General features: G+C 41.5%; 1 protein-coding gene across 2 annotated transcripts in view; it reads right to left on the bottom strand.

The window, feature by feature from the left end:
- Positions 1–381: 381 nt before the first annotated feature.
- LOC101855521 (cytoskeleton-associated protein 5) overlaps positions 382–25372 on the bottom strand; it is a 62885-nt gene continuing 37894 nt past the window's right edge. For both annotated transcript variants that reach the window (XM_035972176.1, XM_005107409.3), the window contains exons 27-46: positions 22776–22970; positions 21209–21457; positions 19784–19891; positions 19156–19305; positions 16844–17047; positions 15498–15633; positions 14547–14740; positions 14150–14322; positions 13113–13253; positions 12140–12266; positions 11003–11182; positions 9609–9796; positions 8850–8925; positions 8184–8375; positions 7373–7486; positions 5463–5552; positions 4518–4665; positions 3728–3864; positions 3210–3299; positions 382–2337 (exon numbers count right to left, since the gene is read on the bottom strand). In XM_035972176.1, coding sequence (XP_035828069.1) covers positions 2224–2337; positions 3210–3299; positions 3728–3864; positions 4518–4665; positions 5463–5552; positions 7373–7486; positions 8184–8375; positions 8850–8925; positions 9609–9796; positions 11003–11182; positions 12140–12266; positions 13113–13253; positions 14150–14322; positions 14547–14740; positions 15498–15633; positions 16844–17047; positions 19156–19305; positions 19784–19891; positions 21209–21457; positions 22776–22970 — 3006 coding nt within the window. In that variant the 3' untranslated portion in view covers positions 382–2223. The remainder of the gene's footprint in view (positions 2338–3209; positions 3300–3727; positions 3865–4517; positions 4666–5462; positions 5553–7372; positions 7487–8183; positions 8376–8849; positions 8926–9608; positions 9797–11002; positions 11183–12139; positions 12267–13112; positions 13254–14149; positions 14323–14546; positions 14741–15497; positions 15634–16843; positions 17048–19155; positions 19306–19783; positions 19892–21208; positions 21458–22775; positions 22971–25372) is intronic.

Consider the following 25372-nt stretch of genomic DNA (forward strand, 5'->3'; position numbering starts at 1 on the left):
TTGTTTGAGTGAAGAGAAGCATGTAAACACAATAAAAGTCATTTAGTGCAGGGTAAGAGAGTAAGACAAATAGACAGAATCAACAGAGAAAGAAAAGAGATAGGACCTACTGGTGGTGCCCCCCCCCCACCCCCATATATATATATATAAAAAGGAAAGGATAACACAACCAACAATGTCTGAAAATTGGAAACGCCTCTAAGGAGAAGAAGCACATAGTCCAATCACAAAGTCTAACTATTCAATACACATACATAATATCTGTACACATTATTCATTCAAAAATTGAACACACCTTAATTTACAAACGTGTGCAATTTCACAGACATCAACTCAACTACACAAATCCTAAATCCTTTATTCTCTCTCTCTCTCTCTCTCTTTTAAACAAAGGTTCAGACAACTGCAGAAGAGCTGGTTCATCACTTGGTCTGTTGGCTGATTTTATAATTTTTATAATAAATGTTTTATTCACATCCCGCATACTCAAAGTAGATCATTCAGGAGGTGGGCTGCTTCAACCCTGCCTGTCAGTGACAACCTGGGCTGAGTAGGACAGACTTAGATATTCGGTAAAAAACCCAACAACAACCAAAAAATATCCCCACTCAGGAATTGAAAGCGCAACTTTCGTAAGCAACAACAATGAGCCTAAACCGCTAATACACCACAGATGCTGTTGTTCTATTGGCTGAGCACATGGACACAAAATTGGTACTCGATTAGGTCAAGCAAATGTAAGACAGACTGAAAAAAGTTTTGAATTAGTCTGGGTTTAATGAGTGTATATAAAAAAGAAACACAATAACCTAATACTAATCATTTCAAGTTGTAAATAGGCAAGGGAGGGAGAGAGAGAGAGGGAGAGAGAGGGAAAGAGGGAGAGAGGGAGAGAGAGAGAGAGAGAGAGAGAGAGAGAGAGAGAGAGTGGAGACAAAGAAAGACACATAAGTTGAAATAAAGAGGAAAGAAGGCAAGTGAAACTGAGAAAAAAATAAAAGTAGATATACCTGTACCTCATATGACAGCACCAGCCAAACATTTTTATCCTCACAGGAGGACAAACAAACCACTTTCAATAAGAGCCAATAATTCACAAGGAACCATTGATAGAAAGCCCAGAAAAAACTGATGTCAATCTTGAAGATTAAACTCTCATTCAACCTTCTTTGCTTTGGAAAAACCCCCAAGTACAAACACTTTGAAAAACAAAATATCAAAAGCTGATGAAACCAACACTAAATCAAAGACAAATGGGCCCTTATGAACTGTTTTATGACAGCATCATATTGTCACAGTCGCAAAAAAACAAAACAAAATTTAACAAAAAAACCTTCTAATTTTCAAAATTCACCCAAGGTAAAGCAGGATCAAATGAAGTTATTCAATTTTCTTGCGACAGCGACGACACGCTTTTTGCTCCGCCGATGTATTCCCCGTATGTATAAGTACACAATAACACAATGCGCCAAGAGTGGAACATTTCACAAGGTGTGTATGGCTTACGGGTCAAGACACAAAGGAACAGATCACGATGACATATTCATGGGAAGGGGGGCTCCTCAAAACGCAGATGTAGTAGTAGTAGCAGTAGTAGGTGTCGGCCGAAATGTACATGGTGCACACAAAATAAGAGGGTACAAAGTGTGCTTATAACTAATGTGCCTGAGCAGATGCAAGTATACATGCACCAACATAAGCAATTCAACCAAAAAAAACCAACAACTTATTATGTCTATTATGTCGTTGTAGTGAGTAACACCTTCATAAGCCAAGCCAACCTACCGCTGGGTGGATAAAACACCAACAGTATATAGGTCTGTAAAATGAGATAATAGAAATAGTAAACTAGAGAAAAGTCGACACAGCATGACTGCGTGAGAAACATCTTCAACCAGACGTCCAGTCTCGGCAGAAAGCGTACGTTGTTGCCTCTTTGCAACAGGTGGGGAAGGGGGTGGCTGAGTGGGGGAGAATCATGTCACCGTGCATTCTGTCCCAAATAAGACATAACAGTACCGGTAAGACAAGTCGACACAAACGACTGGATGGAGGGTAAAACATCTGCCCAAGACCCACAGGCTGACACGAAGCAACACACGGGAACTTGCTCATGGACAGACAGGAGGAGTTGGGAAGAGAGTGGGGGTGGGGGTGGGGGAGGTTTGTGGTTCTGTGAGGGGCGGGCGGCATCCGAAGACACATCCATCAGGCCTGGAGGACTCAGGACTTGGACATCTTCTTGATGCGATCTAACCGGGCCCTCAGGACGCTGACGTCCACCGACTGTCTGGGCTCCTCCTCTTGTCTCGATTCTGCCACCCGGTCCTGAATCTCCTGGTGAGGGGGGGGGGCACACACACATTGTATCATTAACATATCAATAAAGTTAACGGTCAGATTACAATGGTAAAATGAAATATTAAAGTTAACAATAAGATTAAAAAGGTAAAGTGAAGTGTTAGGAGGGAAGTGGGGGTGAAATTGTATTGTTATAAAACATCTAAATGAATTTAATAGAAATAGTTCGAGTGTCTCAGAAAGTGCATTTGTTTCTTTCTAATGGTTTTATCAGCCAGTGGCCCAAACGGGCTTCTTCAAGACTACCTCATTTGATTTCTGACCGTGAAAGAAATTTGACTGTATACAGGAAATAATTAAGAATTATGGCAAAATTTCAACAACTCAAGCATTTATGCTATTGAGGAAAGCATCAGAGGGCAATGGGCGGTAGATGGTTTGTTCCCGTGGCTATGGACATATGTGAGGCATCATGGTGAAATCAGGCGCTCCTCAAAATAATGAAATCGAAGATACTGGCATTATTCTGCTAGTTTCGCAATTTTTATTAATTTTTCGTTTTCAGCTCAACAGCTTTTATGTCTGTTTAAAAACATTTCTTCGTGGATTTTCCTGAAATCGTTTATTTAAGGCACAAAAAATGTAAATGTTCAGTTTACAAGGACTCTCACCCTATAGAAACCACCAAACTTTGGCAGCCATTTTCTTGCTTTTTTTGCCCCTGAAACCAGGTGACCTCACTTCCTTAAATGGCAATTATTTCCACTTCTATTCAAGATAGTTGAACATTTTTTGCATAGAAAGATAGACAGATGAACAAGCTTTAAGATGACGTATAACTCCACAAGTAAAAAAATTGACCAGCACCAGACTCCACCGCGTCGCTACACAGATAGGAAAATACTCACGGTCTCTGGGGTCTCTGCTCCATCAGATGTCTCAGGCACCAAGGCCGACGTCTTAGAGCCGGATGTCCTGTTACTGTCACTGGTCTGTCCCTGCAGACAAAGGGGGAAAAGGCTTTGTTTGGTTTGAGTACAGAGAAACACATCGATACGGTATCTGTTGTTTAGAGTAGGGGAAGAAGCACAGCGACACAGTATTGTCATTTAGACTAGGAGAAAAAAAGAGACAGAAACTATAGAAGGAGAAAAATTAAGAAAGATCTGCCAGTGACGCTCTCAAAACTCCCCCCCCTGAAGAAAAAGTAGGGATGGGGGTATTCTCAAAACAAGGCCTTTGGTGGGACTTCATCAACATTTTTCATGAATAACAAGATCTCTACAAATACGGTTTGAACTTCGCAGTCATCAAAGAAGGACTTTTGCACCATCAGTATTCCGTCAGCTGCAAGTTCCATAAAGAAAAGAAAGTTTATTTTTTTGGGTCACCACGTAAGTATTTTTGTTAACACCAAGTACCGTACCTCTCCAGAGTTGTTGTCCAGGCCGCATTTTGCTCGGAGTTCCCGGAGTTTTTCCCTGTAGAAGTCGACATCAAAATTCTCGGCCTCGGACGTTACATTGGCCGAGTCGTCACTGATGGAATTGTGAGAGTAGTTACCTGTGCAGGACAAGAGAGGAAGGTTAGTGTATTGTGTGAGCAAAGATGAGTACATTCACACCATGACAGGCGTTTAGTTTGTTTGTTTGAGTAACAAGAAGCACATCAGAACAATCTCTGTGATCAAGTGCTGGGATAAAAGACAGACAGACAGACAGACAAATAGAAACAACATAAAGAAAGAAAAGGTGCCCTCCAAACATCTGCTTGTCTAGCTTCTTAGTAAGGAGAAGCACTTTGACAAAATAATATCATTTAGTCAATAAGTAAAGAGAAGGACACTGACACCGTAACCTTCATTTTGTTTTGGAATAAAGAGCAGCACATCCACACAATATCTTCCTTAGTTTAGGAGTAAAGACAAGCACATGAGCACAATAACTTTTTTTAGTTTTTGAGAAAAGAGAGGCATATGGACACAAAATAATCGTTCAGATTCTGGGTTCACACAAGCACATCCTTACACAATGACAGCCATTTAGAGCAGGGAAAAGACAAGACAAATAGAAACAATTGAAAGAAAAAAACCAAGCAGGACCTAAAGTGCCTTCCAACCACTAATTTTTATATCATTCCTCTTCACTTTCATTTAGTTTTTAGAGTACAGAAGGGAACATGTACAACAAAGCCCACGATGAGCTCTCAGGACTTACCAGTAGCTTTGGAGCCTCGTCTCTCCTCCTCAATCTCAGCCAGCATGTTACTGATGTATTTCTGGAAACTCGGAGCAGTTTTCTTCAGGAACGGATTCATGTCTGCCTCAGGGAATTTCTTTTTGAAGTCAAACAAGTCGTTCAAACCCTGGATTTGATACAAAGTCATCTTTTTGAGGAGAACGACAATACAGTGGTTGTGTACACTAAAACATTGTGAGGGGAAAAAGGTTGGGACCAACAACTTTACCTCAGAATTGCTGCAATTTGATTCCCAACATGACTGCATATGTTTCTATCCTTCATCCCACACAATTTAGATCATTTAAGAGGTGGCCTGCTTTGACCCAACTTTAGTTTTAGCACGAGTTTTACAGCACTTGCAACACAATTAGGCCATGTGCGTGTTGAAGATTAGAGGTGTTACAAGAGAGTAATAAAAACAAAATAGAAGGAAGAGAGATAAAGACGATGGATGTTTGAAAGGAAAGAAGGAGCAAACCACACCAGAGCACCCGCCAATCACCCACTCAGCAACTTTTATGGGTACATACGATGTAATCTACATGACTTGGCTAACTTCCGTTCAAATATGGCAGATCCATTTATAACAAGGTACATGTCAGTTTTTCATGTTTCAGCGAATTTGGGACTTTAGTCAAGTCATATCAAAGTATAGACCTCCAACAAAAAGTATACACTAGGCAGAATACAACGAAAGGCGAAGAATAACATTACTCAAATGAACACCCCCCCCAACAAAATCCAGCAATGAAAAGAAAACCTTCAATTAATTTCAATTCCGCACATTTTATAACAAAACAGATGACAGTGCAAAACATACCTCATTGATGACACTAGATGCAAATTTGCATTTGAAACTGCCAAACTTTTTCAAAAGTTCCTTCCAGCCAAAGACACACACAAGGCATAGCAGTGACTTACCTCTCGCGTGTTCTCTTTGGTCCCAATTTTTTTGAAAATCTCTGTGAGTAGCTCATGAGTCTTGGATACTCGCTTGTTCTTTGGCGGAATCTGAAATAGATTGAAAGAGTTGTAGTCGAATGGTGATGTCGCCTCTATAACGGCCATATTTCCTCAAGATAATGGCCAGATTTCATGACAATAATGACATTTTGTCACAATGATGACCAAATTTTAGCACGATAATGGCCATACTCTGCATTTATATTGGACATTTTTTATCAGAACTAATCAGAGTAAAAACACACAAAAAATACCTCAACAAAAAATTAACCCAAAGAGATAAGCACTCAAAAAGAATAGACACCTATTCTGATACACAGAACTAGCACACAGAAACAAACATATACACACACAGATAAACATTACACACACACATTTACCTACTCATACATATATACACACACTTACAGAAGACACACATACACAGCAACACCCCCCCCCTCCCCCTTACAAAAAGACCTAAAGCCTCACACATACACACAGACCTACTCACACACACTAATACAGATGCACATCCCAACAATAAGACAGTTACATATGTACACACATCTACTCACACACCTACAAAAACATACAGTGCTATGAAAGGACACACATACAGTGGAACTCGGATTTAACGAGAACTCGGATTCAATGAGATGAGATAGATTCCCCGTTTTTGTCTTCTTTAAAATCAATAAAAATAACCCGGATTCAACGAGCACTTAAAATAGCGAGCTCGCATTCAACAAGGTCACTTCCAGGGTCAACTGCCCCCACAGACGTGGCTTCGCTCATCTTCTCCCAGAACGAACTTTATCTATTCCCAGAAACCATCCATTGCAACTGCATCGTGAACCATTATTCACATAGCCAATTGCATGTGACCAATCAGCGGCCTTTTTTTCCATACCAATATATGCGTTGTTGGCTCGCGCACATGTCTACTCTGGCGTGTATCGGAGTCGAATGGGCGGCCTGCACACATGTGACTGTGTGTGTGTGTCGGGGAGGGAGGGGCGCACTAGCGATCCGGGCGTTGAACGTCGCAGATACAAACGCGTCAGTCTTTTTTCCCCCTCGGCAACTGATCATTATTACAATGATAAACTAGTCTTGACGTAGATCTTCGTAATGAATTGTGCGCTTGTCTATGAAATCAAAAGTTGCCGTTATGCTAGGATCTACACAGCAACACAACTTTGTGGTAAACAATCGAGATGACACAGGAATGCATTTGAACGAATCGCTCTTTTTTTTTTTACTCAGCTCATAATATGCCGGCATTTCAGGCACTATTTGTGACTTCTCTTTATACATTACTTGCTCAGTGCCTGTAATTATCTACACAAAACCTCATGTTTGCTATAATGAACACTTGGATTCAACGAGATTTTAGGTCAGGCCCAGCGACCTCGTTGAATCCGAGTTCCACTGTATACATACACCCCTAGAAAAGACAGATTCAAGCCTTACAGACATATACACAGACTTGTATAACATACAAAAAGTTCACACACACACACGTCTCAAAAAAAGATGAAGCCTCACACACAGCCACATCAACCCACACACATCCCTATAAAAAGACAAAGCTTCACACACATATCCTAACACATAAATACATACACTCACACAAAACAACACATAAATACATACACTCACACAAAACAACACACACACACACACCTACCTACCTACAAAAAGACAGCATCACACAGAAAAATACACACATCTACTCACATACATGTACACACACTCACTTCCACACTTACACATACAGATCATACACACACCCACCCCCATATATACAGGACATACATACACTCACTCCCACACATACTGAACATACAACCACACATCCCTTTAAAGAAAAAAAAAAGTCGAACCTTGGATTTGTCAGCACTTCCTTCGTCTGTCTTGCTCTTGGCCAGCACTGTGTGTAGATATCCTTCCACCTCTGACTCCTCCGAGGCTGAGATGAGCCCTGTGTGGCTCAAAATCTGAACAACAAGACACAGCAAAGTTTTTAAAGAAAAATTAAAGAGTAAAGATAAAAAGGTACACACTGAGATAAAACTTTAATAACATCCCCCCCCTCTAGATGCAGGAACATACCCCCCCCCCCCCCCCAAACAATCAACAACCCTCCTCTCCCTCAGATGCAGGTACATTAAAAAAACAATCAACAACAACCCGCCCCCCCAAAAAAAAACCCCCCAACCAAACAAAAACAACACACCCTAAATGCTATGCCCTGACCAGCCAACCAGATAGTTTACTCTCAATGTGATCAGATCTCTTAAAGTAAAAGTTTCACGGCACTTGCAACTCGATGTGATCCTCCTAGCCATGTTGCAAAATGCTCCAGAAATTAAACCGGGTGTCCCTCCTTGAGTCAGGTCAGATCAAGCAGCTGTATCTTCATGCTGGGAGCCTAGGCCGGGCAAATACACACACTGACACACAAACTCAAGCACAAATAGAGAGGCACACACACAAACAACAAACAGACACATACTCACTTCCTCGAAAACACTTACACACACACACACACCCAAACTTTGTATCTCTTTTTTTTTCATCGCCCAGTGCCACTTTAAAAAAACAACAACCACCCCATCCCCATACACACACACCAAAAAAACTAACCCCTCCACCCAAACAAAAACCCCCAAACCAACCAAACAAAACCCCAACCTTGTGTCCCTTGAGTTTGGTGAGGTTATGCAGCAGCGTCTTCACTGTGCGGATGGGCAGGTCAAGGTTGGGTCGTGTCCGCCAGCTGGAGGACGGGAACTGCTGGAAGAACAGGTGAGACTCATACAGCAGCCTGTCGCAGTTCAGCTCCTCGATCGTCGCCGGGATCAGGTTCATGTTCTTCCACAGGCACTGAAATGGACAGGAAACAAAATGATTTGTTTTGTAGGTTTTCCCCCTTCTCATTTGATAACCCATTTTACGGTAATATCAACACAATTTGGTCATCGTACACAGATAAAATGGCACAGATGAATTGTTGTTAAAAAAACAGGAAAAAAAATGATCTAGTGCAGGGACAAAACAAGACAGACAGAGTTAGTTTTAGTAAAGGTTTTACGGCACTCGCAACTGCATAAGGTCATATGACAGACAAAAGGAAAAGAGGGGAGAAAAGAAGTAGTACATGTCAGTGATGCCCTCTTACCATCAGCATGGTTGCCACTAATACCACCCCCCCCACCAAAAAAACCCCAAACCCATCCCCAAAACTGGTAAACTTCAGCCTCCTCCCCAATAACATAAGATAAAAGATATTTCCTTCTGAGACAACACAGGAAAGTAGCCATACACAACACCGATAGAGGCTATAGATTATATTGTTACCTTGATGACCAGTTCTAGGAACTTTTTAGAGCACGTGTCACTCTTGAGACACTCTCGCATGAGGGCGATGTTCGCACTGAGGATGGGACAAGCAGACCGCAGGTTACACTACATCAAAGAAGATAAGATAAATGTTTATTTGTTAGGTTACATTAATGACACAATTTGATCCACAAGTAAAGGTCATTCATCCCCTTTTTGAGGAACTTGACAGCCTATTTTTCATAATCATCGGCAGCAGCTGCAGCAACAAGGTCTTCACATCTTCATTATCACCACTATCACCATGTTTTGCTTTGTTTCTTGCGTCAAGAGAAGCGCATCGACCCAACAAGGGTGATTTAGTGCATTGAAAAGCAAAAAAGACAGATAGAAACAACAGGGCAAAACAAGAAGTTGGACCTACCAGTGCTGCCCCATTTACAGCATGCTTTCACCATCACCATTAGCATCAAAAGCACCTTCATATCACTTTCATTATCATCACTCGTGCCATCACATCAGGGCAGCCCACCCATCAGCACGTTTTAGTAATCAACAAATGAAAATTTAGCAATCTGGCTTTTAAAAAAATTAATAATATGGCCATGGATAGTCTTTTCCCCTGGGTTGTCAAGGACAGGGTTGTAGGTTTAAGGATGAATGTGACGTAACCAAAGGTCTGATGAAAAAGGTCTTGGAAGGATGAAGTTATTGGGCTGTTATTGTAGCCATATATGCTTCTCTCTACTTTAACAAACATTGCAGCTGGGGACTAACCAGGTGATGTTGGTGGGATCCGACTTGTTGATAATCTTGACCACTGTCAGGTTGACTGACTTGATGATCTGGGAGCCGTCTTGGAGTTGGTCAATGTGCGGGTCCAGGAGAACGGTCAGCAAACTCTGAATCAGGTCCATTAGGATGTGAGTGGATGCTTTTTTACCCAGGCTTGTCTTGTTGAATATCTGGAAATAAGGGACAAATTTTTTTTTTAATGAAGAAAAAAAAAAAAAAAAAAAAAAAAAAAGGAACAATGACTTTGGTTCTTTTTACAAAACTCAAATCGCACTCATGTTTATAGCAGAAGCCTCCTACACAAGTCTGATAAGAACAGCCCCGCTGTATGTCTCTTCAGCTGCTGAAACTGTAAATTCTAAAGAATAGATTTGTTAGGATGTTAAAAGGTATAAGAAAGGATATGGTACAAGATAAGATACGATACGGTAGCTTGGCACGTGTGTATAGTGCAAGGCTGTACTGACACAATAATTCTCATTAAATTCTGAAAACAAGTAAGAAGGAAAGACGGAAACAACTGAGGGAAAGAAAATCACCCGCAGGGACAGATTTCTCAGCTCTGAGAGCAGCAAGAGCAGGGCGCTCGTCGGAGGTGCTGGACCTGCAGGCATATTTAGAAGTCTTGTCATTGGCGCGTTAAAGGTCCGTTCAAAGATGACTGACCGAGTGCCCACCCATAGAGACAGGCACATACTGTCACAACAAAGTTCTGTTTGTCAGGTAACGACACAAACACACACTCTAGTCCTAATGATTACACCTTGAGACAGAACTGATAATTAAACAGCACAGTGCTCACTCTGTGGAAATCTGCCAGGCAGGTACAGAGTCCATCTCCTTAACACCATGGAGCCCTTTTAAGCTACTTGAGGTCTCTCCAATAGGAACCCCCCCCCCCATACTTTAAGTGGATGACAAACTACCACTACAGCTGAACTGACATTTTAACTGGACAACAAACTAACATTTCCATCTGATTGAAAAACCAGTCAACGAAACAACTTTAGAACTGGACAACAAACTATCTGTCCAACAGGACGTCAAGCCACCTTTAAAACAGAATGGCACACACATATCTTTCCAACAGGATAAAAAACAACCTTTAGAACAAGACAATACACCACCTTTAGAACAGGATGACAAACTATCTTTAGAACAGGACAACAAACCATCTTTCCAACAGGATGATAATCCATCTTTAGATCAGGACAACAAACCATCTTTCCAACAGGATAATAAACCATCTTTAGATCAGGATGACAAACCATCTTTCCAACAGGATTAAAAAAAACCCCGACCTGCCTTTAGAACAGGATGACAAACTACCTTTAAAACAGGATGACAAACCACCTGTAGAAGACTACAACACTTACGCTGATGAGAGTGCTGAGCAGACAGCGGTATAGACAGACCACCTGGTGCCGGTCCACTGAGGGGTCCTGTACGTGCATGCTGATGCCCAGCCTGTTCTGCATGGTGATGACCACAAGGAGTTTGTCCACGTGGTCGGCCAGCGCATCAACTTTCTGCGGGTCCTTCATCACCTCGTCAATCTGGGAAGTTAAGTTTTAGTAAGAGTTCCACGGCACTTTTAGTAAGAGTTCCACGGCACTTGCAACACAATAAGGTCATGTAATTGTCGAAAAATAGATGTGTTACAAGACAGTAACATACACAAAAAAGAGGCAGGAGAGGTATGGACGATAGATGTTTGATAGGAAAGAAGGAGCAAACCACACCAGAGGAACCTCCAACCACCCGCAATCTGGGAAGGAAGCGGTTTATTTGTTCGAATTAATAGAGGCACGTTGAAATAATAAATACTCGAGCATGAATAAAAAGAAGCACGTCAACAAAATGCTAGTTGTTTAGTGTTGGGACAAGCTTGCAAGATAGACAGAATCAACAGGGGGGAACATTTCATTTTAGAGGAAAAGCCAAGGAAAATCAATTCGGGGTCGTCAGACCTGCCACTCTAAGAACTAAAAAAAAACAGGACCTCAAGGGAAAAAAATCAGGATTTGGTGAAAACAAAATAGGGATCAACGACAAATCACAAAGGTGACTGCCAAGCTAACTAAAAATGTTACCAGGAGTTTCCATAAATATATCCATTTATATACATGTTCATGCCCTGTGTGTGTGTGTGTGTGTGTGTGTGTGTGTGTGTGTGTGTGTGTGTGTGTGTGTGCATGTATGTCTGTATGTGGGTTCATAGTCCATTGCAAAGATTCAAAGACACTAAACTTTACTTTTATTTTTTAAAATTTATTTTTTCCTCCTTTGTCCCTAGAAGCGTAACCCCAGAGGACAAGAGACATCACTTAGGATAAAATGTCGGCGTTTTTACACCACCATTGACACAAATTAGACTATCAAACTCACGCTGAGAGGGGATAAAACATCCCAGCAGAAAGTCTTTCCCCCCCCCCCTTTTTTTTGGGTAAGTGTTTTATGGCGCTCGCAACTGCAAAAGGTCATATGGCAGAAAGTCTGAGCAGTCAAGATACCTGAGCCAGCGCCTTGACACAGGTGTTGATGTCCACGGACGAGATCTGTACCACGACTGAGCTGATGCTGGAGGACACGTCCGTAGAACTGACCAGCTTGGCTGACATAGGGGACGCTGGACGGGCCCTGAGTGGGTAGTAGTAACAATCACAATAATAATGGTGATGTTATCAATAATAATAATAAGAGATAAAAAAAAGCAGAAGAACAACAACATTTCTTGGTGTAGCAGATAAGCGCAACAGAGAAATTATTACACACTCTATTGTTCCCTAAACCCATCGGCCACATACATGTACAAACACAACAACAACAATCACAATGTACAATGATAATAATGAAATAATAACAATAACAAAGCTAATAGCAAAAGCAATCAAAATGATAAAAATAATAATAATAATAATAATAATATGTCAGAGATGACATCTCATGGTATTTCAGGCAAACCCTACAAAACAATCCTCATTTTTTTCTATAGACAACTAAAACAATTTGCCTTTTTCTCAAACCTGCTGGACAGTTGATCCCGATAACCCCACCTTGCTGATCAGTCATACTTCCTTAAGAGTTAGAAGAATCAGGTAAAAAGTGGCTCTAAGCAACTTACATAGGGCAAAATAAAAATAAAAATCTCCATATAACCTACGGATTGACAGCTCAGTAAGACTCTATAATATGCAATTTTGAAAAGTGACATAATATGATGGAGCGGCCCACTGAGCAGTCTTGGTGTTCTGGGTAAGGGACTTGAGAATAATCAAAAGAGCCAGAAGCACACTGAAGCAGGATAACCGGACCCAAGATGTCAGTTCCAACACCAAATCATCAGATCTTCTGAACATCCAAAAGCTTACCCAAAAGTCAGTTTGTCCGCTGAAATAAACACAGGTCAGTCGGTTTGTTTGTCAGTCACCTGAAGATCAGTTCTGTCTGTCTGTCTGAACAGGCAAAAGGTCAGTCGCTACTCACATGAGCTTGGGCTTTGTGATGGGAGCCATGACGGAGTCCAGATCTAGCTCTATGAGGCTGGGGTACACGGGCTCCCAGTCATCTATCTCAATGTCCAGCTGGTATGCCTTGTTGACCGGTGGACGACTGCCCATGTTGGGTCTGAAAGAAGGAGAATGATGTTGAAGCAATTTATCTGAATCAAGTCTACCCTCTATCTATCACAGAAGCACCACACTGAGTAAATTTGAATACATAAATGTCAGTTTTATAGCCTCGAACATCCATTAGGTATTTTTCTTCCATTTTTAAAGAAAAAGGGTTAGTTCAAATCATGTTTCCACTATCAATGCTTATTAGAAACAAATCCAATCATGAACCCAGTACCCTAAGAATGGATCTTGAGGCCAAACAAAATCCCATAACTTTTTAGAGGGAGTTGAATATCTAATTTCATCTTGCTAACATACAATTGCCGTTTGAAACAGAATAAGTTAACTGTAAACACCAACACAAAGAGAGTCATTGGCAAAGTTAGTACCGGGTGGGTTAATTGTTTATGAGGCTGAGTGAGTTTTTGTACATTTTGGTGCAAAGTTAGCAAATTGTGAATTTGACATTCAGAGAATTGGTTGATAACGTTGGTATGGAGTAAAATGTTAACATTGCTTTTGAGTGAGTTAATTGTGCATGACTGTGTTGAGTGAGTCAGTTGATTAATTTGGTATAGACAGAACTATTTGTCAATGTTGGTACTTAGTAAGTCCATTGTGAATGTGGATTTATAGAGTAGGTTCAACGCCCCAATCAACAATATAGGGTTATTTAAGAGCCGAGACCTTTGAATTTAATGTTCACCTCCGGAAGGACAGAGCCAAATAGGAAATTGGTGTCAAGTGCCTTTCCCAGGGACACAACGTTGGACCGAGCTAAGGCACGAACCATGAACCCGTAATCTCTCGACTAAATAGTGTTGAGTGAGTTGATAACGTTGGTACTGAGTGAGTAAATACCAAATGTTGGTAATAAAGGAGGAGGAGCAACCCTTAAACCCTTACTGTGATGCAGCTTTGGCCATGGGCCCACCGCCCGGTGTGGTCTTTGGCCGCTGCTGTTGTTGCTGCGGCGGGGGCTGGGCCTGCACTGGCTCCTTTGCAGCTGGCTTCATCTCACGGTTCTTCATCGCTCGTTTGATCCTCTCATCCAGCAGACTCTGGTCTTTGTCATTCAACTGGGAAGAGAAGGAGATAGAAAGAAAGATCACCAACAGAACGTGCAAATATCTTCCTATCTCTCAGAGATATTTTAACCGAAATTTCTTGAGAAATTGAAAGATGCTTCCCGACCGAAAATCGGCTTAAAAAAATCTGACACATTTAACATAAATTTCTTTAGACTCTATAAGGAAAAAATAAGCTGAACACAAAGCTGAAAAAAAGAGCCCAAGACACTCACATGGCCAATATATTTGTAAACAGTCTCTCCAAGGATTGTGTAAGCCACCACGATCGTGTTCAGGGCAGCATTCCTCACGGCATTGTCCCGATCCCCGATCTGTGCAGCAATGATTTTCAGTGCATGAGCCGGTGACGGCTGGCACACGTTCATGCCATAGCTATCGATGAGACAGCCCAGTTCATCCAGCAGTTCTGGGAGGAGAAACAAGTCAGTTGTCGGTTCATGTAAAGTGAAACCCATCGATACAATTAGTCATTTGGGGCTGGGAATGAAAAAGTGCTCTGAAAAAGTTAGACAAACAGACAGATAGAAACAAGAGTAGAAAACAAAAGAATTGTGTAGGCCACCACGATCGTGTATAGGGCAGCATTCCTCACCAGACTTCCCCCTGATCACCTGTATGCTCTTTTTGTTCTCTCACAGTACATGCAACACAATTAGCAATACAAGCATACAAGCTGTTTTGTTTTACTAAGAGTTTTATGGGACTTGCAACAAAATTAAGTTATATAAGTACCAAAGATAGGACCTGTTACCAAAGAGAAAAACCCCCCCACCTAAAAAGAGGACAGATTAAGGACGATAGATGTTTCAAAGGAAACAAATAGCAAACCAGATCAGAGCTCCTGCCAACCTCCCACTCTCAAAGTATAAAATCCATCCAAGCACTACGATGTTCCACTTTAGATAAATAAATAAAATGTAATCTCCTGTAAATATAATAGCAAATGTTTTTAATTGTTAATGTCTTTAGACAGACACACCCCCCTCCCCCCAGAACCAAATAGCAACCCCCCCCCCCCCCCCCAAACAAAAAAAAAGTACTGACTCAATGATCACATGGAGGTAGAAAGAGAACTACACTATCACAGCAGCACAAAGCCCAGAATGTGATCCTCTCACTGGACCATGACCGTTACATGCCCCGGACTTGTGGTCAGCACATACCTGTCCTTTGTTTGGCCACTTTGCACTTGAGCCCGTCAATGAGGAAACTGAACATCTTACAAGCGGGTAAAACCTTGCATATCATTTTGAGGATGTTGCGAACATCCCTGCGCACGTTGTCTTTAGGGTCACCACTCTGAGAAGAAAAGCAGATGATGAGACATCATTTTGAAAGAGACCTTTTTTGTGTGGCTTCTTATGCAGCTGATGGTAAAAAAAAACCCAAAAAGCTCGCAGTATTTTATTGCAATTAACAATAGGATCCATGTCCGTTTCTCATCACAGCCTACTTACTTTTTTAACTTTTAAGGTCTAAGATTCTGTGAACTCTTCATCTTCGGAGAGGATAACCATTATGCCAGAGCCCTCTTTTGGTACAAAATCTGAGAGTGACATATGGTCGCTTTCAAGAACAAGCCGGCTAACCAAGATTTTGGGGGTTTCCAGATATTTTGACCTACACCAAAAGTGAGCATTGCCCTACCTATAGGACAAGTTTGGTTTCATTAGTGTGCATATTTGTTTGGTTATAGAGAAAACTCTCCTTGTCTTTTGAAGAAACTGAACAAGGGGCAAAACCTTACCTTCGATTTTCTCAAAACTGCATTTTTGGGATAGCCCCCTTGTGCTTAAAAGCGACCATATATGGCACTTAAATCATAACAAATGAACTTATTTTCAAAAGCTCTTCACTTAAATGAAAGAGCTTCCAGTAAGAACTTCCAGTAACAAAGAACTATTTTCTTCAAATGCAGAAAATCAATATAACATTGCTGTCATAAAGAAATTTGACTGGGCCTCTGACAGTGGATTAAGGGCACAGTGGTTTTCACCACAAGCTGCTGGGAGCGGCATTCTGGTGATAAGGAGGTCACAAAACTTAGATTTATTTATTTTAGTAAGTGTTTTACTGCACTTGCAACACTATAAGGTCATTTAAGTGTCGAAGATTATAGGTGTTACAAAAGAGTAACAAATACAAAAAAGAATAAGGGGAGATAAGGATGAAGGAGCAAGCCACACCAAAGCACCTGCCAACCACCCACAGACAACTTAGACTATTTAAAACAACATCAAAAGGGCTACTAATAAAAAAGCAGAGACCCCCACCCACCTACATCGCCACCTCAGGGCTTTTTTGTCCTATCAACATTTTTTTTAACATTGAAAATGTGACTTCTTCTTTAAGCTCACTCTTTATCTAAACTGTTTTCACTGTTATTAAAAATTGAGATAGGACAAGAAAGCACTGAGGTCGCGACACGCTGAGACATTAAACCTGTATCGCACATTGGAAAAACCACCTACATCACACTACGCCCAACCTAAACCAACAACAAAGTTACCTTTAGAAGGAGATATGGAATAAAAGAATTCGCCTCCAAATCAGTCAGATGGTACTGGATGTCGGACAGCAGGGAGAACAGGCGCTGCAGATAGTCCAGGGCTTTGTTCAGCATGCTGGGATTGGTGTCGTAGAACCGAATGGTCACCCACTTCAGCAGCAAGTCCAGGTTGTTGATTGTCTCTTTCTCTTGAGTCTCAATGCACTAAAATAATGCAGAGTAGGAATGAAATTAGAAGGGACAGAAAATAGTGCCGGTGATAATAAATAAATAAGTCACCTCACAAAAGTGTAATATTACATTGGTTCAAGACCCCCCCCCCCCCCCCTTTCTTACAGGAGCCAAAGCCCCCCCCCCCCCCCCCCAGGTGTAAGATTATATTCAAACAGCCCCTAAACAAATGTGTCACGACGAGGTGAAATCAGGTGCTCGCCAGATTTTTGGGTGTGTGGAATTATTGGTATCACCTAAAAGCTTATTCATTTGCTGCTGTGCTTTCAATAAAATAAATGCCCATCTATCTCGATTAGAAGTCGAGATATTTGTGATTGAAGGAGGTGAGGTCATCTGGTTTCACTGATAAAATTAGCGAGAAAATGGTACCCAAATTTCAGTAACTTCAATAGCTTGCGAGACCCTCAAAACTGAAAAATTACATATTTTGTGCCTTTAATCAATGTTTTTTACGTCAAATTCACATAGAAATGTACTTTTGTATGGACATAAAAGTGTTGAGCCAAAAAAACAAAAATTAGATAAAAATTGCCAAACTGGCAGAAAAAAAAGCCTGTTTCTTTGATTTTATTATTTTGACGAGCGCCTGATTTCACCACGAAGCCTCACAAATATTTAATTAGATAGCTTAATAATAGATTTAAAGTCAAGGAAACCCTGAGAAATTGTAATATCTCAACTAAAAGAGCTGCAGAGCTGTCCTATCATAGTAAACTGCTTCTCCCCTCGACGTTTAATGACAACAGAAGATGAAAAAGTATAAGTAAAGTAAGTAATAATAGATCAAAAGCCTCAATACACTGAAACCAATCAGAAAAGAAGTGAAATTAGGCCGAAAAGATAAGTTTTTGTGCAGGTAAAAAAATGAAAGAGTAAAATAATAAATAGTAGTTAAATAGACAGATTCATAAACAAACACCACAAAAAAAAATGAAGTACAATACAGAAGGGAATCTCTGCACATAAAAAAAGGTAATTTAGTGCTGGGAAAGAGAATGACAGCGAGACAAAAATAACAGAGGGAGAGAATAAAAAGTGAGGCCTACAAGCAAGACAGCTATATTGTCCTAACACACATTAAAACAAATGGGTGGTTGTCTAAGACAGTTTTGACTGTACAGTCGAACCTGCCTTAACGGAAACCTGAATAAAACGGAAACCTGTCTTAACGGAATCCCCTCGCTCCCCCCTTGAAGTATTCCTCTTTAATTACCTGCATAAAACAGAAACCTGTCCAATGCGGAAACGGAAAGAAAAATCCACTCCCTTCCGAGGGTTTTACTTGTCTAAGACAGAAAATGCTTCGCCCACTCAGCCCTGATTTGAAACAAAACTCGCAAGTTTGGTTCCGCCGGCTCTAAACGTAACGTCATGGCCATGCCGCTGGGCGACAAAGGAAAGTAGGGGTGCAAATTGGGGGTAGATGTTACCCCATCATGTGAGCCCTGGGTGATGCAGATGGTCAGGGTAGTGTGGATGTGAAATCTCACGACTGCCCGTGAGAGTGCTTGAGTAGCGAGCCACTACTGAATCTTTCCTGGGTAGCTAGAAGCCAGAGGTGTGAAATTAAATTGACCAATGCCTGCCGCCCTGATTGTACAGCCAGCCGAGAAAAGAGTTCCTCGAATCGTTGTTACATGATGGCAGGCAGTGAGGGATGGCATTGGTTGACTGTGCTTGTTACACCAGTGGGTGGGGCTAAGGGTGGAAACAAAGGACAAGTTCAGACGTTTCTGTTTTTAATAGGTCAAACAGTGGTCCTATGAAAGCCAAGCACTGGTGGTATTTGGATAAGTAAGACTGACGCATGTCATTATCAGACAGGATAGCAATTGAGAGGTGTGAAGTTATGACTACTGCTTGCCAATCGGACAAGCGATCCTAGATCCCACCGACGGGGCCTTTGGACCCCCCCTCCATCTCCCCCTAAATTCCTGTCTAAGACGGAATCTTTTTCTGGCTCCTTTGCGATTCCGTCTTACACAGGTTCAATTGTACTTAGTTATCAAATGAGATAAAAGTGACTAAAGGCCAAGATAAAAGAAGGAACACACACTTTCATGACTGAAACTTCTCACCTTGATCAGCTGTTCGATGGCCTTGATGTGGCTCTTAAAGTCGGTATGAAAAAGATCAGCCATGACAGCACGGTTGAAATTTTTCTCCATCTGGTTGCGCAGCTGCTCCACATACTCCTGCTTTAGTTCTAAAAAGTTCCATTTCAGAATCTGAGAGGTGAAAAGAAAGGTGTTCGTTTCTTTGAGTAAAGAGAAGCACACTAAAACAACAACAGTCATTTGATGTTGAGACAAACAGAAATGATATTGGGAAAGAAAAGATATAGGTCCTCTAACTACCTTAAAAAGAGCGATGAGAGGGGAAGGGAGGGAGGAGGCGGAAGAGCATGTGTGTGGGCAGACAGGGTATATGTGTGTACATGTAAAGGGGCAGAGTGCATATAATTTTTAAACAGCTGGGAATGAGTGGGAAGGGGTTTGTATAATTTGTTAATGTTTCTAGGGCTATATTTTTTTCTCCTACTTATCATGTTCCTTGAGAAGCCCTATGGGCACAATGTTGGATGTTTTTTTGTTTATCAACTTTATCCTGGTCTTCACTTCTCTTCTACCATAATGATGAGGTTGGTGATGATGACAATGAAGACACTGTTTCATAAAATAAAATTTGTCTTTGTATTTTTTTTACCTTCATGGCCTTTTCCTCCTTTACTCTCTGTTCTTTCATCACAGTCATTGTCATTGTGGGGCCAAAGTCTTCCTCTTCCTTCTTTTTGCTGGACGATGGAGGGGCGGCCTGGCAGGGAAACAAAAACACTGCCGTCAATATAACCACTTCACTGCTGAGCTCGTAAAATTTAAGGGCCTCCACGGTGTTGCGCTGTGCCAATGGCCCGTAGAATTTACGGGACTGTGACAGAGGTTGTTTTGATAGCAATGATAAGGGAAGTTACAGCTAAAATCTTGTAATTATTGTTGAGGCACCTTCCCTTTATGTTTACCTCCATTTCCCCCCCATTTGAAAGAGTCAGATTCAGATTTTAGCTCAAAGAGAAATTAGATCTAGATCTAGATCTAACACATCTACTGCACAAAAATGATTTATTGGCAGTAAACACAGATGGACTTACATGTATATAGATCTATATATATGGATTGTGCAAGCGTTGTATAAGGTAGGAAAAGCCTCTTGTCACTTCCTATTTACCTGCAGACACTCACACAACATGTATTCCTCAATTTTTTGTCTCAGTTTATCATTACTTGAAAGCGTGTTGTTTATGTTGTTCGATGGTACTGTTTTTGGCATCATGTTACTAACTCCAACTTTTCGTCTTCTATCTCTCAACGAAATCCCCCTAAAATAATATCAATAGAAACCTGGTTCAAGGTTGAATGTATATGCAGAAATTCTTGAGGAAATATTCATAAACAAAAAAGTTATGGGAGGTAGAGTGGGGTCAACCCTGAGCTGCCTTGGTTAACCGGATTTCCCCCGGCACAAGGGCCTATTTACCAGCGGCACTGAAGAGGTTAAAAAGAAAAAATTTGATTAACACCCCCCTCCCCCACACACAAATAATGTCCAACTAGACATAAGGCAATTTTGAAGGCAGACCCAGAAATGTAAAATAAAAGGGTCCATCTTTTGCTCGTCAAGACACCCAGCCTTGTGGCCAAGTATTAGGTGAGTTTACACACGGATCAAACTCACATCTTTAGCATACAATGGTGAAGAACCTAACCACAGGCGCTAGTGGGTGAAAACAAACATACGGTTGGATGAAAGGAGTCGTACTGTACTGAGAGACAAGCATGACACCCCACGGAAATGAGTAGACATACATCCTTTATAAACAGGAAAGTCGTTTCATAGAAGCTCATAGACTCAGAAAGAGAGTGAGCAGACAAGTCTGAATATCTGAAATTAGGGGAGAACCCTTTCACTCGATTTAGCCATTTACTACCTCATAACAATCCCTTCCTCTTTCTTCCCATCTCTCTCTCTATCCCTTAGCCTCTCTCCTCTCCCCCCAGCCTTTCCATTCTATCCCCTCCTCTTTTCCCTTCATTCTGCGCCCCCCCCCCCCCCAACCTTTTTTCCATGTCTCACCTTGCCCTTAGCCTTCCCCTTGACAACCTTGGCCTTGCTTTCAGCTTTGGCCGGGGCAGCAGCCGTAGGCTCATCCTCCTCCTCGTAGTCTGCTGGTGGTGCAGCGGGGGCCGACTTGGGGGCTGAGGGCCGGGGTGCTGCAGGGCCACTGCTTGGAGCACTGGCCGCCTTCTTGGTCTTGACCGGTTTAGCCGGCAGCTCTCCGCGCGCTTTCTCCAACATTGGCTGGATCTGGTCCTTGCTCGACGGCTGGAAACAAGTACACACAAAGTGAGGAGTACACAATAAGTAAAAACGTCTGGCTAAATATAAATCTCTCTTTTTGGTTTTGTAAAATGTTTTACGGTGCTCGCAACTGCATAAGGTCATATGAGCGCGCGGGACACATCTAATATTTTCAGTTGGAAGGAAATTTTAAATTTTGCTCGGGTGGCGGCCGAAGCCTACTCTAATCGATTTTAGACCACCAAGGGATCTTTAATGTGCGCAACTTGCACACGGACCCTCTGAGATTTTTCGCCCTTGTCCGAGAAGGCTAGGTGTAGATCTTTCCTACCAGAAAATCAGGGGTATGGCAGAAAGACAGCAGTAAGGAGGAGCCAAGGAGTAGCAGTAGAAAGGCTGCAGAAAGAGTCAGGAGCCCAAAGGAGAGGGCAAAGGAGGTGAGGGGGTGGGGGCAGAAAGTGGAAATGAAAGCAGACAACAGAACATTGTTAGAGAGCAGGAAAGGACGTGAAAGGAGACAAATTTAGAGAAGGAAATTTTTCGGTCGCTACCCGGATTATAAATCTCTGATAAAGATGTAAATTTGTTTGAGTAAAGAGAAGCACATTTAGTCATTTAGTACTATGAAAAAGTAAGACAGACAAAAAGTTAAAAAACATGACCCTTTTTTGCTGATCTTTACACAGGCAAAGAGGGGAAAAAATTTGTATTTAGTGAAATTGATTCCATTTCTCGTTTACATCAAGGAACATTCACTTCTACAAAATATAACTAAAAATTTAGAATAATTTAAGGCCAGATGGTAGGGTAGACAGCCATATTAGTACCATGACCTACTGGTTCAAATTTGAAATGCAAACAAATAGTCACGTTGCACAAAAAATTATGAATTTGTTATGGTTCTTATGACTGTGGTATCTTACCTAAAAGTAATGCATATTGGGCAGTTATTGATTTTTTATACACATCACATATTTCACTGAGCACATTTGCCTATTTAACTTACTTTTGAGATTTCTATAAATAGAAATATAGAGCATTTCAATTATATTGCTAGAGGAGCCTCCCTTTGGCTTTCAGACATTGCAATTCGAGCTACAAAGATTAATCTATCCTCTGGGTCCATAAATGTATTCTACATAGGTGAATTCTTCGGTGTCCTTTTGATCTTTGTAGAAAAGAAAATAATTCAAGATGGAGGACAGATGAGAATGATTTAGGCAAAATGCAACACCCAATTATGTATGAAAAAAAAAGCAACATTTTTGGCAATTTCTTCCAGTGAAAGATCACTTGAGTGTATCTATTTTATCGTATTGGGCTAATGTGTTAGGTAACCTACCTTGCACTTGCCCAAAGCCTTAAGGAAAGCGTCGTATCCAGTGTGGATCATGAAGGGAACCAAAGCCTCTCCCGCCTTTTTGCGCACATCCGCGTTTCTGTCCTCCAGAGCGGCAAGCACAGAGGGAATGGTGGCCCTCAGCTCCACAGGCAGTTGTTTGTGAGAGGGCAGCTTCAGTGATAGCCAGCCCAATAGCTGTGAGACAGGAAAAAGTTGTTATTTTTCGTACAACAGAAGCACATCAAGGTAATAACGATCATTTAACACAAGGAGTTTGGAAAACGAGAAATACATTGACGCAATAAAGGTAATTTACTATATGGGCAAAGCACTTCTGACAGACAGATACAAAAGAGGGACAGGAAAAAAATCAGAACCTACCAGTGGAGTCATCCTACCAACTGTGAAATAAATAGGGAAAAAATGCCACTCTCTTTAGTTACGGTTTCATATCAAAGAAGAGGAGTACATCAGCTCTAGGACATATTCCACAGACCATCCATCTAGTATTTAATAGAGGAGACCAAAAAGAAATTTTTCAAAAATCACATGGACAGGAAAAACGCAGGAGCTTCTTCCTTATTAATTCTCAAGGAGGAAAACAGAAAAACTGCGGAGAAAAAAATCTTAAGACATTTACTTGACTATATTTATAAACAAAGTTCATCCTTGTCATTGTTAAATAAAACAAGTACATCAGCAGACAACTATCGGGAGATATAAGCGCTCACTCCCCAATCAAGACAATTTACATAATTTAGAAAGCAGGTTGCTTCGTCCTCGCCTGTAACTGCTAACCCAGGTTTTTGGCGTTCCACATCACAGCAGAGATACACAGAGTGTCCAGCAATATTTCCTGAAAAAATTTACTACCTGTAAAAAAATTTACTACCCAGCAAATCAAGCCCCACACCAGCTCGAAAAAGGGAGTTAATTTGCGCCATCAATAACATTATATATTATTATTATTACATAACATATGGCACGAAAAGAACACACAACAAAGGCCAGTCGACAAAATGGAGGATAGACGGACGATCGCAAGCTTGCTTGCAGCTAGATTTAGTTTTAGTAAAGTTTTTACTGCGCTCGCAACTGCATAGGTGATATGAGCGACAAGGGGTGGATGTCAACAGAGAAGTCCAAGCTTCGACTATCAAGGCACCCCGGAAATAGTAGTTCACAAGTGTGACAAACATACAAAAGAAGTAGAGGAAAATGACGATAGTAAAGAAGAGGACAGAAAAGGCAGTAATTTCCCCTACGCGGGTCCAGCACAGTATGAGCAAGACATTGATAAATCAGCCCATTTACAATTCTACTGTGCATAAGAACATGTTAATATCCTCCCTTTGGGAATGGCCTAAAGACGTTTCAGTCAGTAGCACTGCCCTGGTGGAGGTGGGAGGGGGAGGGGGGGTAGATTTATACCTAATGTGTACACACAGGGTGACTGCCAAACCGGCTTCTCCATTTTCCAGGGCCATGTTACACAACAACGCGCACACACGTAATGACTCGAGTAAACCTATTCAGTGTGAGAGGTGTAAGAACTGTGAGAGGTGTAAGAACTGTGAGAGGGCAAGAGGCAGTGGCACTGAAAATCTGCCAGTCTTGAACAGAAAGCTACAATATTGTTCTAATTTAATATCACCCAACAAATGAAACGCGAACACTTTATTTCAATAACACGGCTTACAAGGTATGAAGGATCCCGATCCCACACAAGGCCTGCACCAACACGTGCTTTGCAGAGGGCTCTAAATCTAATCAAAATTCTGAAATTTGCTTACAGTTTTTGTCCTCTGATGTTGCCTTCATCCGCTCCCCCCCCCTCCCCCGAGTGTCTCTTTAAAAAAATCAATAATCCCTGCCCTACTCGGTAGTCCTATACTTCGCAACGCTTGACTTTTTAATGAACTTTGGCGACCCCAACAAACGCCGGTGCTCACCGATGCCGTACCTTGTAGTGCCTCGCACGAAGGTTCACTGACCTGTCACACTAGCGAACCTGACAATCTAAAAATCGGACAAAGCTTGTATTTTCTTTTCACCCCACCCCCACAAGTGACACCACGGTGAAGAGTCCGAGTAATTATTAAATTTTGTTTGCACAGCGACACAGCGTTTATACTGTACAACCTGCATATTACAAATATTGCGTTATCAGTTTATCTTCGCCAAATTTCAGGGTGGTAACGAAAGCGAAAGTAGATCTTGATTTTCCCGATCGAGCCTCGGTGTCACATACACTTCCACCTGCCGCCATAGCCGGCTTTTCGCGTGAAACGTACTCTCGGACGGGGAAAAGGTGAACGAATAATTATATCACAATCGCGACCTGCAAAAACGGAGTCATGTACCGCAGCTAGGGTTCACTGAAAAGTCTTGCTGGCTTCATCACTCAGTATGCAGGCTAATTTACGACCGTTTACCAAATTCTTGCTACCTTCAAGGCAAATTTACTACCATTTACGACCTTTACGGCCAGGGTGCCGAATTTGCGACTTTTTTACGACTTTACGACTTTGCTGGACACCCTGGATACAGAGCTCTCTAAGAAAGAAAAATTTCCTCAAATGAGAATCGAACTCACC

This window comes from Aplysia californica, unplaced genomic scaffold (genome assembly GCF_000002075.1).
Source record: "Aplysia californica isolate F4 #8 unplaced genomic scaffold, AplCal3.0 scaffold00601, whole genome shotgun sequence".
Lineage (NCBI taxonomy): Eukaryota > Metazoa > Mollusca > Gastropoda > Aplysiida > Aplysiidae > Aplysia > Aplysia californica.